This window comes from Anabrus simplex, chromosome 1 (genome assembly GCF_040414725.1).
Source record: "Anabrus simplex isolate iqAnaSimp1 chromosome 1, ASM4041472v1, whole genome shotgun sequence".
Taxonomy (NCBI): Eukaryota; Metazoa; Arthropoda; class Insecta; order Orthoptera; family Tettigoniidae; genus Anabrus; species Anabrus simplex.
Genome location: NC_090265.1, coordinates 1,524,411,669 through 1,524,431,837, shown reverse-complemented (window position 1 = coordinate 1,524,431,837; position 20,169 = coordinate 1,524,411,669). Strand labels below are relative to the sequence as shown.

Genomic DNA, 20,169 nt, shown 5'->3' with positions numbered 1-20,169 from the left:
ATATTTACCGTAGATTGATCTTGTAAAATGTGCATTGCAATTACAAACCAACAACAGTAATGAGAATGATATAAAAATAATACTGTAGTTGCTTCAATAATAATAGTAACAATAACAGAAATGGGAGCTCCTATAAAATTTTATTTATGTATTTTTATGTGACGATGGTAGCTCAGAAGACTATTTTAGCAAAGATGCTCAGAGTGAAGATGATACTGAAGATGTGTAATTATAATTTTATGCATAAATGGAAATATTATTGACATCCAAATATTAATTTGAAACAGTCTCTTACATTTCATTATGATTGGAATTAGTTTTACAGCCTACTGCATGTTCCTGTGCATTTCATATTTTTATGAATATGTAATCTACATATTAGTAAAGTTTTCTGTTTTTCCTAGATATGAGGGAATACGATTACATAAAATATCGAAAATATCACTTTCATCAAGCACTAGTTTGGTGCAAGAAGCCATGTTTTAAAGGACATTGAGTGACAACATCTACTACTGCACACTTGTCAATAATATTGCTAAATTCTGTGATTTAGACAGATAATACTGCCATCTGTTGAAATACTCTTGTAAGTAATAGGCTACATGAAGAAACACGATGTAGCTACCAGAATTCGTGCATAGCTCATTCTCGATTTTTAGTGAATTGTCAAACTTTACTACAGGCTATGCTGTTGTTAAATCAGTTGATTTTTAAAAATAAAAATTCATGATTTAAATCAGTTTATTTTATAATAAATATCTATGATTAAAATCAGTTGGCTTAACTTATTCTCATCTTATTGTCTGCTGTCCATTTTTCACACTAATGTAAAAATCAACTATTTAAGTTATTCGTGTAGGCTACATTTGAAACATATTTGGACAGAATTTTCACTTTTTCCTGATGGAAGCTTAATTCTTCTATAAGAATATATATGTTTTACATGTTTTGTGGATAAATATGTTCAGAAATTTGATTTTAATGGATCATTGTGCCCATATCTCGGTCTAAGGTGGGCGTGGCACCACTGCACAAAGAACTTCAGGTTCCTTTCAATTTTTTCAATTCAAGTTTGGTGCTCATTGCAGATTTGCTCTCTACAGATGGCTCCATGTGCACATTTTTTGTATATTGCAGTAATGATAGTAGTAATGACAGTTTCAATGGTTACCATAAGTACATGTTTTGAGTGAAAACAGTGTGACGTTTCCTGTTTACTTGTGTGCCTTTGGGTGTAAATTCATTATCATGGACACTAAATATGAAAATGCAAAAAAAAAAAAAAAAAAAGAGATGGTGTCAAATTTCCCTTTGAGGAAATCAAATTATCAGAAATATGCCTCTCAAGAAATTAAACTCAAATGGATAACGATAATATTGTTTGCATTGTTTTCGAGAAACATTTGTATGGAATTTGGAGTCAACAAGTATATTCATGGCCATTCATCAATACTTCACATTACAGCCTACAAGATCATATCGGCCATCTGTACTCTTAACGCCCCTCTTTGATAATATGTCTTTCAGTCATGCCCATCCATCAATACTTAACTTATCAGCCTGCACAGTTGCTAGGTAACATCTTGTCACTCATTTTGTATTGCTAATTTCATGATGAAAATTTTCCTATGAGCCCCAGCCATAAGGTATATTTATGTCAAAACATAGTTTTTGTGGTAACCGGTATAAACAGTTTGCAAAATTCTGTCATGCTACAAACAGTTCTTTCTGCTCCATTAATCATTCAGAATTCAGAAAACTTGTAAGTATGTTGTGACCTGGCTATACTCCTCCATCATCTGCTGCAGTAGCTGGATCCCTTCTTGAAGAAATTTATCAAAGTGAGATAGATAAGTATTTCAAGGATTTATTTGGGCATACATTTTGTATGAGCTTGGATGGATGCTCAAATGTGCATAATGATCCCATTGTATGTGTTACTGTGACCAGTGAAAACAGGTACGTACATCTGTTCAACACAGTTGATACATCTGGGCATCCCCACACACACGATATTTCAGTGAAAAGTTGTGAGAGTGAAGTAAACTGTAATGTGAGAAGTTTCGTTACAGACAATGCAAGCAATATGACAAAAATGAGGAGTACTCTCAAAGAAAGGGAAGATATCGATGTAATTAAATATGGCTTCTCGGCTCATACAGTATTTTGAATCTTCTCTCCCAGGATCGTACTAAGGACACTTCAAACATAAGGGAACATGTAGTAGAAATTGTTTCTTGCTTTGATATCTGTAATGCTGTATTTTGTTTTTATGGAATTGTTTCATGTTAGGGCTATATAATTTTACTTCATTGTCATACTATTGTAAGTATGCATTGCCACCAGTATCTCTCCTGATTGCAATGTATTTGTCAATTATATATATGTATATAAAACCATAATTTTTCCACTGACCCAACGTGGCAGGTCAGTCTGGTTGTATTTGAAGGTGCTCAAATACGTCAGTCTCGTGTCGGTAGATTTACTGGCACGTAAAAGAATTCCTGCAGGACAAAATTCTGGCACCTTGGCGTCTCCAAAAACCATCAAAAGTAATTTGTGGGATGTAAAAATATTATTATTTTGTTATTATTTTCCCACTGAAGAGACCATGAGGGGAAGTATAACACAGCACAATATGTGATTTAATTAGACAGCAGACATTTATCTCCACAAGTGCTTAAGAATGGCATAAAATAGCCACTGATTTTACAAATGAGTCTATAAATTTATGATGTCCAAATCAAGTAATTGATGGAGAAGATATGTATGCATGCAGAGTTCATTTTCCCACATGTTGTCATTTACGGATACATTTTTTAAAGTATTTTGACTTTGAATTATCTCTGCTGTCACATACTGTATTGCTGTAAATTTAAACATATAAGCTGGACTTTAGTTGGAAACCATGAACTACCAGTACCTGTCTAATGTTTCAGCATTTTTCACACGGATCCATAGAAGCGAGGTTCTGTTATCATTTTTCTTTTCCAAGAGCTGGGGTCATTTTCTGAATGTTTTCCAAATGACAACCAAGTCTTCACATGTGATGGTGGATCAAACTGCTGGAGTGTGGGGTCCTGTGAGATTTATAAAAACATCTCGTATGGGTTTCACCAAAAGAGCACTTGTAGCAGGAGTCACAATTTCATTAACTAAGTTGAAGGCTACTTTGCACTCTGCTGTGGATACTGCAATAGTGTTGAAGTGTTGATTACTGACAGGTGGGGGATCGTCTGGGCTTTTTTACCTCTTCATTTTTTTCTTTCCTTCTACTGTTTGTAAGTTCTAATTATCTTACTTGAATATTAAGTTGATCTCACAAATACCTGACTCTTTCCTCTCCTTATAATGTGTTTTGACTCCTTAGCTCTTTGCTTCAGGTCTCTAGAATGATAATTTCTGCTTTAAATAAAAGATAACAAGCTTAGTTTTCTTAGACTGCTAAAGCAGTTCTTTGGCTAGATGAAATCCAATATATAGCGAAATATTTATCAGTAGAATATTCATGAGAACCTGAGAGTACCACCACTTTCTAACCTGTATGGAAACTCCTTGTAGCTTTTGGTACTCACTTTACAATTTTTTGAACTTCCATTACTGAGTACCAACCCATCTAAATCCCTGAGTATGAGTTTTTTTTTTTTTCATTACCATAATCACATATGCATACTTTTTCATTTATTAAAAATGGTGTTTATTCTGCACTTCTAGTTACTTTGAAAAGCATTACAAGTCCGACTGGCGGCCTGAACTTCGAGAGGAACCATCCCTTTCAGGTTTGGCATTGGCACACCAAGGACCAGCTTCAGCCTTCCTGGCACCATCTCAACCACCAATTCAACTAGTTCAAAGTTCAAATAAACCAGAACAAAGGCCTATGCCACCAGCACCTGGACCTACACCTACATTCAGGTAAGGGTATAGTATTTTTGAATAAGGTGGTGTGCTTTTCCTCTTCTCCCATGGAAATCAACCCAGTTGCTCATGTGAAGCAGTTATTATCTGTTAAGAAAAATGAAAATCCACAGCCTGTTTCCAGTCATTCAACCGGGTCAGGAATGGAATGAAGCCCCCATCTAGTGGCGAGAATAGGAAGTCTGCCGGCTGCTGAAGCCTGTCGCACTCCTCTGGGGCAATGATTAATGAATGAAATGCTAATGGAGAGTGTTGCTGGAATGAAAGATGATAGGGAAAACCGGAGAAAAACCTGTCCCGCCTCCGCTTTGTCCAGCACAAATCTCACATGGAGTGACCAGGATTTGAACCACAGAACCCAGTGGTGAGAGGCCGGCACACTGCTGCCTGAGCTACGGAGGCTGTATTATCTGTTAAGACAGTTGTTTATTATTATAACCATTGCAGTTTTCTTGTAGATACTTCAACATATTATACAGTATATTCATTTAAGTACCGTATTTACTCGTGTATTAGACCCCCTTCCCCCCCCCCCACTTTTACAGCCAAAAAAAGTAAAGGGGGGTCTAATATGCAATAACCTCAAATTTTGTGCAGCGAACATATGACTTATAGGCTATAAACAGCTATAAATTGTATATGTAAACATTCTACACTATTCTTTAACAAACTTATGAATGTCTTTGAGTTATACTGGCTATTTTTGTCGGAAGGCAGTATTTCTAAACGTGAAAAGACAATAAATGGTGAACACGACTTTTAGGCCTACATACAAAGTAGATATAGTCCACTTTAGTTACTCATATCACGTCATTCGTTACATCTCGTTAATTTCTCTGATGAGGTTGACGTCAGGAAGGGCATACAGTCGTAAAAACTTGCTACGAACATTCGTCTCACTTCATACTCAACCCCGTAGAAAAAAGGGGTAAGGGTATCATATTATCATATAATGCAATATTGATACAAAAGAACTTAATGGCCAGTCATTTGTGTCTGTCAGTTGAGCAGTATGTCTACCACACAGTCAACCTGATCACTGCTTTCATTTAAATTATCGCCTTGCGCCGCCAACTTCCCTGCCCTGCTACCGGCGTGTCGGCATTCCAAGTGACGTCATCTTCACTGCTTTCTCGTTAGCCGCATCAGCCATGCTTCATTCTCTTTGAGCCATGCACTGCAATCGAGAGCATACAAGGTCCCGTCTTTTTGAACCTTTTAAAAATAGTTTCGTTCCCAACTATAGAGTCTAAACAGTGTGAATCTATTCCCAAATGGTTTCTGGAGATGGTCTCTGATATTCCCAGTTGGTGTATGTGTAGCAGAAACCACTCCTTCCGAATAAAGCCATGCTCTAGAAGGCGTGCCAAACCACCAGCTGATAACAAGCGTATGTTACGGGTTGTATTTCCGAATGTAATACATAGTGACTGGAAACATTCTTTTGATAACTGCAGCTATTGAAACCCAAACCCTTATTTTTAAGCATATTTCATGCTTGTTCTCTACATTTATCACATCAGGATTTATGTAAACAGCTGTCCATGAGATAAGACAGACCACATTGTTTAGGTTAGGTATGTTATCGCTCGGATAGTGCCAAAAGTTCCTCGACAGAAAGAATAAAACTAAATAACAGGAAAGTTTGCTGCATTTCTGGATTTCTACAGGTGTGGCGGTAATGCGTTTTATTATCATAATGTTTAATTTTGTACGTTCGTTGTCTCTTTTTTTATTAATGCATACCCTAGTATGTTTTGTTTGACGTCTCCGAAAATCGTTTAAAGTACGTGGGGACATAAAATTATTATTATTGGATTCAGTGCAAGATTTAAAAATTCGCATTTATCACGTTGGCGAGTAAAACAATCGTTTTAATTGGATAGCGTTTATCATGTTTTAAACTTACTTCTCTCCAAAAAGTACCTATATTGGCCCGAATTACGAGATATTAAATCACTTTGTTAATGATCTCGCCTGATATATAAATAGCAACAACCACGAATATTTCTCAACTAAAGTAAACTCATTTCCTCATCCCGAGGTGCTACAGCTCTTTTTAGACACACCCCCAATGGAGGGGACTTACATGTAGGCCTGCCGTTTTTACCACATATCAACCTTCCTGCCATTCATAAATCTCTGGCAGTACGGTACCAGGAATCAAACTCAGACTCCCGAGAATGGCAGCTAATTGTGCTAACCGTTACTCTGGCAGACATTATTAACTATAAAACACAGACATATAGCATGACTGATGCATGCTTGCAATGCGCGGGTTGGACACAAAGCTAGGCCTATTCCCTGTTTGTGCGACGTCATAGGCCTACGCTACGGAGGTGGACATTTCCTAACTACGAAACACAGATTTTCTGCATGGCTTCGATGCGTGTTTTCATTGTGTACGTCGTACGGATGAAACTATTCACAAATTTGTGCGATATCATCAGAGCTGCAATTGAAGCGGAATCATTGTTCATCTCTGATGAATTACATTGAGTGGTCTTATATGCAAGATTTCTTTTTTTCATTTTCTTCGTCTCGAAAAGCCAGGGGGGGTCTAATACATACAAGGAACTGATTTTGTGTGGATTTTGAGACAGTATGTCATTCATAAATGATGAGAATTGTGTTCATTGTGGTAGGGTTAAATATCAACACACTTCAGGAAATGGTGGAAATACGTAAAAATCCTAATAATTTCAACAGGGACAGTGGCTGTCAATTAAGGAATACCTGGTTGTTAGCCATCAAAGATTTACGTAGGAGCCAAATTCGTACTCTCCTCATCACTAGGTGGTTCACTCTACTGTAGCCTGTGTCATACTTTCATAATCTGTGTACATTGGTTACTGCATTAATTATTACTTCTTTTTACTCTTGTTTTATCAACTTTGTTGTAGTATGTCCTTCTGCCCACCCCCACCCCCCTCACTTTTCTTTCTATTCTTTCGTCCTTTGGTCTTTCATTCCACTTCATTTTTTTCTTTCTTTTCTTTCTTCCTTTCTGCTCAGGTAAGAAAGCTAGCAGGAGTGATATATACAGTGTTCTCCCTAGAAAGTTTCATCAGCTGTGTGGCAGAAATGAATAGCCAGGCAGGGAATACTACGTAAAAAAAATTAATATGATAAAATTTCAATTTTGTTCCCTCAAGGTATGAACAATAATATTAATGCAGAAATTGAACTATTTTAGTGTTATTATCACGAGTAAGACTTACTTTACTTATCTGGCGCTACAGCCCTGTGTGAGCCTTGGCTTCTTCTACAATAGTCCGCCATCTACTTCGATCCTGAGTGGCTGGTCTCCATGGGTGGATGTTCATTGCCCTCAGGTCGTCTTCAACTTCATCGCTCCATCTATTACGGGGCCTTCCTAGTCGCCGTCTTTTATCTATTCGGGATTTAACTACTTTTCTTGGCATTCGATCTTCCTCCATTCTTTCCACATGGCCAAGCCATTGCAGTCTCTGTGCCTTAATAAATCTAACTATATTCTCCTGGTCTAATATGTTCTGTATTTCAGCATGTGTCCTTATCTGCCAACCATTCTGGTCTTGAATTGGGCCATATATTCGTCTAATGATCTTTCTTTCAAATATTCTTAATTTATTTGCATCATCAACTAAAAGGTTCCAGGCTTCTGAGCTATATGTCACTACAGGTCTAATAAGGGTCTTATATATTTTGAATTTTGTAGGTTTAGACAATAGCCGAGATTTAAATAATGTAAGATTTGCATAATAGGCCCTGTTTCCAGCTATTATTCTACGATGTATCTCCTCACTTATTCTATTATTGTTTGTCAGCATGGTTCCCAAATACTCGAAACTTCGTACATTCTCAAAACTATGCCCATTTATTGTCATATTATCTTGACTTCTTCTGCCCTCTATAACAGTCACATGCATATACTTGGATTTACTGTCATTCACCTCCAATCCCATCCGTTTTCCTTCTTCCTCCATTTCAAGAAACATTTCCTTCAAATATCTATCATTCCTGGCCATTAACACTACATCATCTGCGTGGTTAATTGCCAGATTAAACAAAGTAGCTGAGAGTGCATCACCTTGTCTGACTCCTGTATTAAGAGCGAACTCATTTCCAATTCTTCCATCCACCATCACCTTTGCCCTTACTTCTCCTAAAGTGATTCTGAACATCCTAATCAGTTTCTGTGGTATTCCTATTGTCTCCATATATTCATATAGCTTATCCTTGTATATACTGTCAAATGCTTGTCTAAAATCTACAAACAACATATATAGATCTATATTATGCTCATAGCATTTTTCCATCGTTTGACGAACCACGAATATTTGATCTAATGTGCTCCTATTTTGCCTGAAGCCACATTGTGCTTCATCCAATCTCTCTTCAGCATATGGAGTCAGATATTGTAATAGGATATTTGAAAATACTTTATAGATGATATTCAGTAATGTAATTCCCCCATAATTAGTGCATTCATATTTATTTCCCTTCTTATATATTGGGAAAATTGTTCCTGTATTCCACTCATCAGGTATCCGTTCTTCCTCCCAAATCTTAATAATCAGTTCATGTATCTCTTGTAGCATTTCTTTGCTACAATTTTTAATCAGTTCACTTGTTATTCCGTCTTCTCCTGCTGCTTTATGGTTATTTAATTTTGCAATAGCATTTTCTACATCTTTCAATGTGGGGGCATTTAACCATTGTTCTGGCCCACTCTGCTCCATATGCCTTTCACTTTCTTCCACCTCTTCTCTTTCCTTGTTAACACATGGATGACGGGTTTCCATATATTAAACTATTTCGGACTTGCACAATGAGTAGAATAAATCGTAGATGTATATCTGCCACTTTTCTTTTACTCACGGCCTCTCTTATTCTTTGATTTAGTTTCGAAACATCGACTTTCTTTCTGCCGGTTCAGTCAATGACAACATGGAGCGCCCGCGGAATACGGTGTTAGCTGACGACGATATTTTAGAAGAATTATATGCCGATGATCATTCAAATGTATATAGTGATAATGAATTAATGGAAACTGAATGTGAGAGTGATAGTGGAAGTGATATTCAAGCCTCTGCACGCCGTAATTTACCTAGTGTGCTTATTTTTTCAAGTGACTCTGACGAGGACAACGATGTAAACATTAATGATGTGTTAGGAATTGACGCTGAAGATGGTTTTGTAAAGGCAGATCCACCAACTTTAAAGATAAAATCTTGACTTGTTTAATATTTGTGTACATTTTTATAATCAAGTGCACCCTAGTATGCTTAGTAGAAAAATGTCCGGTCCACGGGGTATGTGACAAGCTCAAGCATCCGGTCAGCAATGTGTTAAGGAGCCCTCGGAAGTATTCGGTCCATCTTACATTTCCTCTTCATTCTGTAATAGCTTACCTTCTTTATTCTTACAGCCATTCAATCTTGGCTTATACTCCTTCCTGAAATAATTTTCATTATAGAATTCCTTTGTCCTCTCCTGTAACCTTTGTGTCTTTATACTCTCTAGTTTCTTCTTAATCATCTCTCTTTTCTTCTTCTTACAGATGTTACTAGCTTCTTGTCTGCATTTCTCATAATTTTCCCTATTTGACCTTGTATCTCTCTGTAACATTTTTGCTCTTGCTGCATTCTTCCTTCCAATCACTTCCTCACACTCCGTATCAAACCAAACATTTCTTTTCTTTTTAGCTATACCCAGTGTTTCTTGTGCTGCATTTTGTATGCACCTTTGAACTTTCCTCTATTCCAGAAACTTGTCCAGTCGTCTGTAAAGTATTATTCATTTTTGACTGGGATTCTTGTTTTCCTTCTGGTTGTTGTAGTTTTTCCAAATTCCATTTACTTCTTTCCGTAGGTTGTCTCCTCTGTCCTGTTGCCAATTTTTGTCTCACTATTGCTTTTACTAAATAATGATCAGAATCACAGTTTGGCCCTCTGCATGTCCTTACGTCAATAATGGATGCCGCATGCCTCTTAGTCACTAGTACATGATCTATTTGATTTACCACTGTGCTTCCTGGCATCTTCCACGTTCCTTTATGTATTTTCTTATGATCAAAGCATGTGCTTTTAATTATAAGACCAGTCGTAGTTGCAAACTATCCCAAGTGAAAACCATTCTCATTTGATTCTTCATGTAGTGTATTATTTCCCTGCTATTGGTCTCATACACTCTTCCTTTCCCACTTTGGCATTAAAATCTCCTAAAATAATAATCATGTCATATCTTGGTCCCTCTTCAACGGTTTGTATTAACTCATCATAAAATTGTTCCTTCCTTTCCTCATCTGCATCTTCAATTGGTGCATGTGCTGATATAACAGTTATATTCCTAAACTTCCCCTTAATCGGAAGCTTACATATTCTATCTGAGATGGGTTCAAATCCTGTTACACTCTTCTTCAATTTCCCATGTACTATAAATCCCGTACAGAACTGTTCTGTTCTTTCTTCCGGCCCACTGTAATAGAGGTTATAATCTTTCTTTTCAATACATCCTTGCGCTTTCCATCTTATTTCCTGAATCGCTACTAAGTCGTATCCAAATCTTTTTGTTTCATTTACTATTTCTTGCATTTTTCCCGGTTTCAACATTGTTCTTACATTCCATGTTGCCATGTTTATATCCGCTTTCCTTACTCATGTCCTTTTCCTAAGCTTTTGTCGTCTTTGATTTCCATCCGGTTTTCTCGTAGAAGTCCTCTGAACAATGCGTTTTTTACAAGGTGAGGCTGTTAACCCCACGCTCAACCCTATCCACTGGCTGGGGACATTGATTTTGGAGCATCCTACTCCTAGACAGGTTGTCTTCACCACGACGGAGTCCCGTCTACCCCATCTTACGTCCTCAACTAATTAACCCCAGCGAGGATGGGTTGCCTCATCTGCCTTTCCCACCAGTCCAAAGGTCTCCTTCTCTGCTGGATCCACCGTTAAGGTCTTCACCCGTAACCCTGGGCATGGGTTCCACGTTATACCCCGTGAGACTGGGTCCCCACCTGAACTTAGCCATCCTTTTACACCGGCCTACTGGAGTAGAGGATGCCCACCCCCCCAACGTGGATGCGCCAGGCAGGAGTTACTCAAGTGGAGAATAAGGAAGGTGGCCCTATCTCCCTTGAGTTGGGTTAATGGTTGTCTATGGTACCACAACTAAAGACTCGCGAGCAAGACATAACAGAGAACTTCTAGTGTTCTATTCATTCACAATCATGTAGCACCGGAACTAACCACTTGGTTGCTGTGAAGTGCCATGTGGGTTTGTGACGTCGGGCAGAATTGAGTGCAGCATTGCCAACTTGACGGTATTTCCATCAAAAGTGACTGGAATTTCAACATAGGTGACAGGCTTTCACTGACGACAGATTTTCTGACGGAAAATTTTTATGAAATATATCGCATACCTGCCAACTTTCCCGATTCAGGCGGGAGACTCCCGATTTTCGACAGTTTTTCCCGCCTCCCGAATATTCTATCTTTTCTCCCGATTTTTTGGTGAACTTCAAACATTTGTTTTCAAATCCCTCCATTTCAGCTTTTTTACGTCAGTGGCCGGAAGTCCTTCGCTCAATGGCCGCTTTAAAACGAAATATCGAAGTTTATTAATGCGAGAAATGTGCGCGAATGTGCGATGTTTATTGAAACCTGTATATCGCGACGCGCATATCGATTGTCAATCTCTCGTTCTCGCGTGCTATGTTCGTGTTCGTTCACGTCAGTCTAGTCGATTCCATCCTCTTTGGTCGATTCTAGAGACTAGTCGCTTTCTTAGTAATATAGTGATATAATTTCAATGATAACGACGGGTGACTTTTCTAGAGATTTTAGAAGCCATTTGGAGACAATTCTGACTAATTTTAATTTATCTCAATATAAATAAAATGTTTTGTCTGTACATTGCTCAGAATTTAAAAAGAATGGTATTTCCGTACCGGTCGTGGCCATATTAACAAGGAGAAATAACTTTTAATTTTCCGTAATTTCTGTCTGTCTGTCTGTCTGTCTGTACGTGCGCAGGCTCATCACGAGAAAACGGCTGAAGAGAATTTAATGAAAATCGGTATATAACGTCGGGGAATAAGTTGCTACAATCTAGGCCATAAATAATGTTATTCGCGCTGAGTGAAATGGTAGTTTAGGGGAAGGCCTAAAATTTAATTCTCAAATATTTATGTTATTATTGGCCCTAATGATAAATACTACATAACTAAAGTTATATATTATTACATTTCCTATCATTTATGTCTTATACATTTTTACCGTACCGGCTGTGATAACAGAGATATTCATGAATTTAGATTTATTATTATTATTATTATTATTATTATTATTATTATTATTATTATTATTATTATTATTATTATTATTATTATTATTTGCTAAGTCCATATCAGCGCCGATGTACGAGAAAATGGGTGAACAGAATTGTATGTAAAGTCAGGGAATAAGGAACTACAGTCTATGCTATAAATAATTTTATTCACTCTGTTCGAAATGGTAGTTTAAGGAAAGGTGCCAATTTTTTTTTTAAATTACCTATCTTAGTGGTCATATTCATATATGGATTAATGTGTAACATACTTTTCATTGTAATCCATATATGAATAGATAATGTTTCAGACATTTGACCTTAAGGTTACCTACAGGCTGATGATGCCGTTAACAAGGGGCGAAACATGTCCCTGAGAAGTGTATATAGTATTATGTAGATTTCATCCACGAAGCACGTGGCTTGTATTGAATAGGTGGTAATAATAGAATAAATTATTTTTGTGATAATTTGCTTATTCAGTTTTACTGTTCTGACTACAATAATATTGGTGGTGATGGTGATTAAATTTTGAAGATTATAATAATGAAGAGTCATGAAGGAACGATCGCTTGAATAATACCACAAGTGGGAGTCATGAAAGAAAGGATGACTCACTTTACATTAGATGCTCTAATATCACAGATTCAGAAGAAAACTAAATGTGAAGGCCTCCAATATAGAAAGCTCATAAAATTGATCAACAATAGCATTACATTGACCATTGTTTGTTGTGATGTGCTTTGTGTATTCTGCTGCCATTTATCTACGATAGACGGGATTACTGCTGGGTTTCAAGTATAACAGCCTGCCTGAATACTGGCGGGAAGAAGCTGGGGAGTGGGGAGTTAGATCTCTCTTCTTTAGCATGCCATTCTTCTGGTTCATAAATTTTCTCATACTACTGGTACGTTACACACTGGATCATCATAGTATTCCAGCTATTCGATCCCTACTCGGAGGTAGTGATTTGAATGAGCAGTGTGCACACTTAAACAGAATAATTACACAAGAGTGTTTGCGACTGTCTGCAGCCTGGTCATTCTAGCTCTGAAACTTTGAACTGTTAGATTGACACTGTAGTACCTTTCGCTAAAAGTGAGAAAATGTGCTGTTTTCATTTTATCGAATATTTCGTATGAAATCATTGCTTTTAATCACGACATTCATACTGGCGTCGTTGTAATGAGATGTTGACTTCAGTTGGGAAAACTATAAGGACAGTCTTCCTGAGAATTCCGTAGTGAAGCACAGGTACATCAGCTAGTTATTTGATCCAAATAGCATTGCGCTTCGCATAATTGCGCGGGTGCTTGATGCAATATATTAATCTATGGCATCTAAGTGCATGACTGATTCACACATCTGGAGCATGAGTTCATACTATTTTCGGTAGGCTTATCAGAGACCGATCATCCCACTCATGCACTTCCTGTGAGGGAATAGAGATGTGTAATTTTTAGCCTTGTAGCCTCGTATAGCAACAGTCGGGCTTTGAGACAATAAGTGTTATAAATATATCGTAGTACTGTGTTGCGCAAGACATGTAGAATAAGCAATTTTGACCAATTGTATCTCCTGATTTCTCCTGATTTTTCCTGATTTAAAAATCAAAATCTCCTGATTTTTGGTTTTGTAAAGTTGGCAGGTATGATATCGCCTTCAGTATGCTCAATAATGTTAAAACCTCCTTAAGAAACGAGCTTAAAACCAAGATGACGAATTCTATTCTCACTGTGCATGCCACTATGCGTATGAAAAATGCTGTCATTATTACGCACAACCACAAAATCTTATGCAAATTGGCACATTGCAGATGATCATGATAATGTGGATGGATTACTGTTTTAATCAATGCCTGTAAGTAAATATGTTGACATTTTTCTTTTTCTTTTTATTTAGGCCTAGAGATACAGGGTTGGTAACATTATTTGTATTTTGACGGATTCTGGCAGATTTTCGGGTGTTGGTATGACGGGGATACAAATGTCAAGTTGGCAACACTGATCGAATGCTTGCATGCGATTCCATGCTAATACAGACACTGCTCACGCACAACACTACATAATAATGAAGCTAAACATTTGAACTCTGATGTGATTGATGCAATTATGCTGACAATAATGAAAATTTATCATTTAAATAAACAGTTTTACAGTATTTACGTTTTCATTTGGACCTCCTAATGACTCAATATGTATTAATATTTTGTAACTAACACATATCTAGGTTATTAACATCTGTCTGTAAAAACGGCAGGGTGGTGTACCCATTATTAACATCCTAGAGAGAAAAAAAGAAGAAAAAACACACACACAGCTACTTACCCTGTAAAACTGCATGGATAGAGTACACATAAAAGAAAAACATGGGTCCAAAATTTTTGGCTGCAGCCTTCGTCAGTGGAGGATAGAATGATTATGGTCATTGTTGGCAAGTAGACTCTGTGTGAGGTGTGGGAAGTGTGGGGGGGACAAACAGACAAGAGAATGGCAAAATGGAACAGTTATCTAATGTTAAGGCTGGATGCTTCTCTGGACCTGAGCACCAGTTGATGCCCCACTTCAGCATCTCTAAGACCGGGTGAGTTGGCTGTGTGATTAGGAGCACGCTGCTGTGAGCTTGCATCCGGGAGATAGTGGGTTTGATCCCCACTGTTGGCAGCCCTGAAGATGGTTTTCCGTGTTTTCCCATTTTCGCACCAGGCAAATGCTGGGGCTGTACCTCAATTAAGGCCACGGCCACTTCCTTCCCACTCCTAGGCCTTTCCTGTCCCATCTTCGCCATAAGACCTATCTGTGCTGGTGCAACGTAAAACAAATTGTAAAAAAAAAAAAAAAAAAAAAAACTAAAGGTAACAGGGTGGATAGTAAGGAGTAAATATTTTGTTTGAGGACTTTATCTGCAGTTTGATGGTGCCTGGTGTGAATGGGACAGGAAGATGTATGTTGGGGATTTTGCGGGTACTGCAGTGGCTGCATATACGTTTAGCTAGTGTAATGGTAGTTAAGCCATTGTAGAAAGCTGGGCAGAGTTTGCACTGAAACTGGTAAATAATGTTGAAGTACAGTCATGATGACCTTGTATGGGGTAAGACTTATTGATGATGCTGCTGGTAAAAGTGATGCTTGGTGTATATAAACAGCAGATTTTACAGCATCTATATTCAGAGGGAAAAGAGCCAGACGTGGGTGGAGGTTGGTATGGTTCATAATGAGTGAGATATTTTTGAGGTTGGGTGAGTGCCTAAAATTGACTAAGGAGCTTCTTGGAAGAAGATCCTATGTGTGGGATGAGGATGAGAGAAGATAGAATGTTTGTTTTAAAAAGTTATTTATTTTGTGTAGACCCAGATGACATGTGGAAATGAAGGGTACGGGGTTAGGTTGCTTAGGGAGTTCGGGGACAGAGTTCATGGCCCAGGAGATCTGGTGGTCGACCAGTTGGGTAGGATAACCCCTAGCAGTGAACACCTCCATCAGGTTGTTGTTGTAGTAGTAGTAGGAGGAGGAGGAGAATTTAGAGGTTGAACAAATCCGTTTTCCCCAGATAGCCAGGCTGAATGGTAAAGGTAGGTTAGTGTGATATGGGTGAAAACTTTTATAATGTAAATACTGCTAATGGTTGGCGGATTTGATGTGTACGGAGGTGTCAGTTTTGCCTTCCTGTAGGTGGAGGTCAACATCAAGGAAAGTGAGAGATGTGGGGGAGATCTGCCAAGTAAAATGGACACTGTAACTCGAGTTGAGGTGGTGTAGGAATGAGTGAATTAGGCTTGCTTCATGGTGCCACAGGAGAAAGATACCATCAATGAACCTCCACCAGACTGGGGGTTGGAGAGGTTGAGTTGCAGGGAAATCTTTCACACAGTGTCTACTTGCCAATAATGACCAACATTCTATCCTCCACTGACAAAGGCTGCAGCCAAAAATTTTGTACTCATGTTTTTCTCTATTCACTCAGTTTTTCATGGTAATTTGCTGCGCTCCATCTGTTTCCCAGATGTATATATTATACCCTTTAGGGCTTAAGTAAATGGATAAATCACAGAAAATAGGTGGGCTCGTAACTTACCTGCTTACTTGTCCAAAAAAAACATCACCGAACTGGCAGCCGAATAGAGCTCGTGTCTGGTTCTTGCGACGAGAGTGTTGATAGGACTGAATTATCATCATAAATGAGGAACTACTTAAAATTTGAACCATTTAATTGATGAAAGCACAGTCAATTATTTAATCAAAACTAATAACATTATTTACAACATGATGCACTCATGGTGCAGAAAATGCCAAGAATGTATTACATTATAAATTTGAGTGACGATGTTCATGTGTTTCGACACATGTGAGCTAGTGAACTGGTCCTCAGTGTACTACACCGTTGGACCTAAAACATTAATTATAGTACTAGGATTAGCATTTTGCAGAAAATGAATTTAACACTGAAATTCCCTTGCATCCGGGACATATTTACAACATAATATGAAAATAAGACAGAGTTAAAACCCAACTAAAAAGGCACAGAATTTACTTGTGGCCGCGATTCCACTAAGATGGATGAGTGTTCAACTCATGACCCCTTGGGAATCTTACCAGACAATCTAACGACCAAACATAAAATCAAATAATACACAAGAATATCACACATTATGTACACACAGATATTGACCGACGGAGAAAAACTCTGTCACAAAAATGAATATCTCAGCTGGAAAGGAAAAGAAGAAAATTACTGCATGCGACTTTAAAGATGGGCGGTCACCCCGTGGGGTGAAGTAACTGTCGACCTACCAAGTGGGAGGGGAAGAGCTCCCAGATGAGCACAAAAAATTGTAAACAGACTCCTGCTCTGACCTAGTCTCCACTACATTCTGCCCTCTATACCATCCGTCTTGCCACAAAAACACAGCACTACTCACATATGGCGAAACATCATGCCCTCAAGGCCCCAGTTCTAATGTTTGGTAGTGTGAAACTCGGTCAGAAATTTCGATAACGTTACTTACAACGTGGTATCAGTCTCCTTAACAGACCTTAATCATGGTAAAAACATGCAGATAAATCATGCCCGTGTAGTATCATGCAGATTCAACACTAATTTAACCTTTCTATCCTTCCCGATGTCGGAGAATGACAAGCTTTCCTTTTGATGATTCTTATTTACAGCTAAACTATGTTACCATGCATAAGGAATATTCTAACTTAACACAAAAAAGAAACTATCCTAAGTAAAACCTAACTCCCTTATCACCCGTAAAATACTATAACAAACTGTACAAGTCCAAGGGCGTTAATAACTTCAAAATTATCTTATTAAATGACCTGATGGACTCATATGACATGATCTTAATCTTATACAATTGCCTGAAGGGTGCCAGTGACATATTACTTATATTACCTTACATGCCAAAGGGCTTAACTAACTCATATTTACATAATTAATCACTAACTCTGCATAACTGTCACTAATCCTACCACATGCTAAAAACGATGGTTCACTTAGCTCATTTTAGGCGACCCTCTGCTCTCTCCATCGAGATCCGGCTATACCATTTAGCCAGACATGATGAAGACGTCCATGGTTGATCCTCTCGTACTGATGTCTGCAGTTAGGTCCATCATAGACATCTTCTTGATGCTTGGCTTGAAGTTCGCGTACACACGGTCTTGAAAATTGTTGCGGGAATTACTGGAATAAAATACTCAGTTATTTAACCGCACAACACATTCGTAATTCCTACTACAGATAGGTTACAAGCTTGGTGAAGTTAAAGTCATAGTTTCTATTATTGTGAAACCACACACGGGTATGTGTGCAGGCCTACTTTACTGAATATGAGTTCATAGCCTTATTTGTCGAGCCAAATTGTTACTTTAACTCAACCACACGTGCGTCAGTCCAAAACAACCTGAATAATTTCAGTTCGTGGTTCAAATCCTACTACCAATCAGCATCTTACTATGAGCCTATCCGTGCCACTTCTGTGAAGAAGTCTATACATATGGCAGAGTTTATGGTAGAACTATTACAGATTCATGACCGCACTGTGATAAAATTCAAATCTAACCTCACGATAAAACCGTTATTCAAATCACTTCTTCTCTGAATAAAGTTAACTTTCCGCTCAAACATAATCATAGTCTTTGTTCAAACAAAGGTTTATGGCGCGATAATCAAGACAGACAAGGATACATATGACACGCGCTGCCAGCGATCTTGCAGTTGAATGAGATCCTTCCCTCGAAATCTCCCAGCTCTTATAGGGTGCAGAAACCGAAGCCAAGCCAGTGTATCCACAGCGATACATACTTGACTCTGGTTTGTGGTTACTTCACTGCTTCCCACGGGTTTTTTTAAAATGTAGAATTATCGGATTTGTCATATATTAATGGCGTTAGACATACCATCATGTTCACAAAATTCTGGTGATTTTTTTTCATCCTTTTTTCTCTCCGAAAAACCCTCAGGGAGACGATATCACTCGATTCCCGTGACGTGGTAAACCTGTCTCTTCCCACGTTAAATGCTGTTAAGATGGCATGGTACTTCCTAAAACAAAATTCTTATCTCTCCTTCCTTTTCCAACACGTCTTCCATTTCACTCATACTTGGTCACACCCTTCCTAGGGTACCGCATCCAATCCCCCACGTTCTATTCAGTTTCGTGCCCATATGCTTGCCATCCTATTGCGCAATATTACAATTGCGTTAAATATCGCATATCAAGTCATCAACAGTATGGTTCAATATATACATATTTATTTCATCTGCCATATTCCTTCCCCATCGTCTTTGATTAATCTGATTACCTTGCTGTCCATTTTGCAACACAGAGATGTATTGGACGTATTGAACAGAAAAGATCTTACTTTGAGCTAAGATAGCATCATCACTTCCCACTCGGAAGTCATCTGGTGACAAGTGAGAGTACCCCTGACAGTAGACCAACAGACCCGTATTTTTTCAAGTTCAAATCATCCTGGTTAGAAAAGTCTTCTCTTATGAAGATGCAGAGCAAAGTTGCTGTGAAATGTAAAGAATTTGTCTTGGTTTCTCTTGCCACGGCCAAAAAAAAAAAAAAAAAAAAGAATGCTCATGTCTATCAATATGGACTGTGAAAGCATCCAGATGATGATGGAATTTTTCAGCAAAATTTTGCTCCCTGCCATACTTCAAAAAAAGTTAAGAAATTCTTCAGTTGGAATAATCTTCTGTCTTAGATTGGCCAGGGACTCCCCTGACATTCCGGTAGAAAACATGTGGACTTTTTGCAAAAGGAAACTCAAAAAACTTGTCTAGTTACAGTGCAGTTTCATGATGATGAACTTAAAAATATGCACTTAAAGCCTGTGGAATTTGTGCCAAATCATATAAAGCAACTTACAAAACAGAAAGAATGACATATTAGATATTAGCAAATATTAAAGGTATGTATTATTTACATATTTTACGCCCACATTGGAGCACATAAATCAATACATTTGAGTTTCTTCTTTTTCTTCTCCCAGAACTTTCTCATCCTCTCCAACCTGGAAGCCCTTTGTGTGTTCGATATAGTATATTGTTTCCGTTCAACTGTTTTTAGTTTGAGACATACTTTTGTTCTTCAAAATCCTCTTCTCTTTTCTGTCTTTGATTTGTTGTCGAGTTATACCCAATTCTTCCAAATCATCCTGAACTTTTTTGAACCAATTATTATTGATTTTATTTTTCAAAAAATAATCAAATAGTTGTTTCAATATCCTGGTATCCGGTAATCTTGATATGTGACAGAAAAGGAAATTCTTTTATGCATTGTAGATATTATTGATTCACGATAGACAATGTTGTTAGGCAACAATCTCCACTGTCCATCAACTTGGTGTTTTTTATTAATAATTGTTCTAAGAATTTTTCTATCAGTTTCCTGTAATTTGTCTGTTGTAGATTTTACATTTAATT

The 20,169-nt window shown here is 37.9% G+C and overlaps 1 protein-coding gene across 2 annotated transcripts in view; it reads left to right on the top strand.

Annotated features, from left to right (window-relative positions):
- Window positions 1-20,169, top strand: part of LOC136858477 (zinc finger C4H2 domain-containing protein) — a 93,460-nt gene that overhangs the window by 39,359 nt on the left and 33,932 nt on the right. For both annotated transcript variants that reach the window (XM_067138045.2, XM_067138044.2), the window contains exon 4: window positions 3,715-3,915. In XM_067138045.2, coding sequence (XP_066994146.2) covers window positions 3,715-3,915 — 201 coding nt within the window. The remainder of the gene's footprint in view (window positions 1-3,714; window positions 3,916-20,169) is intronic.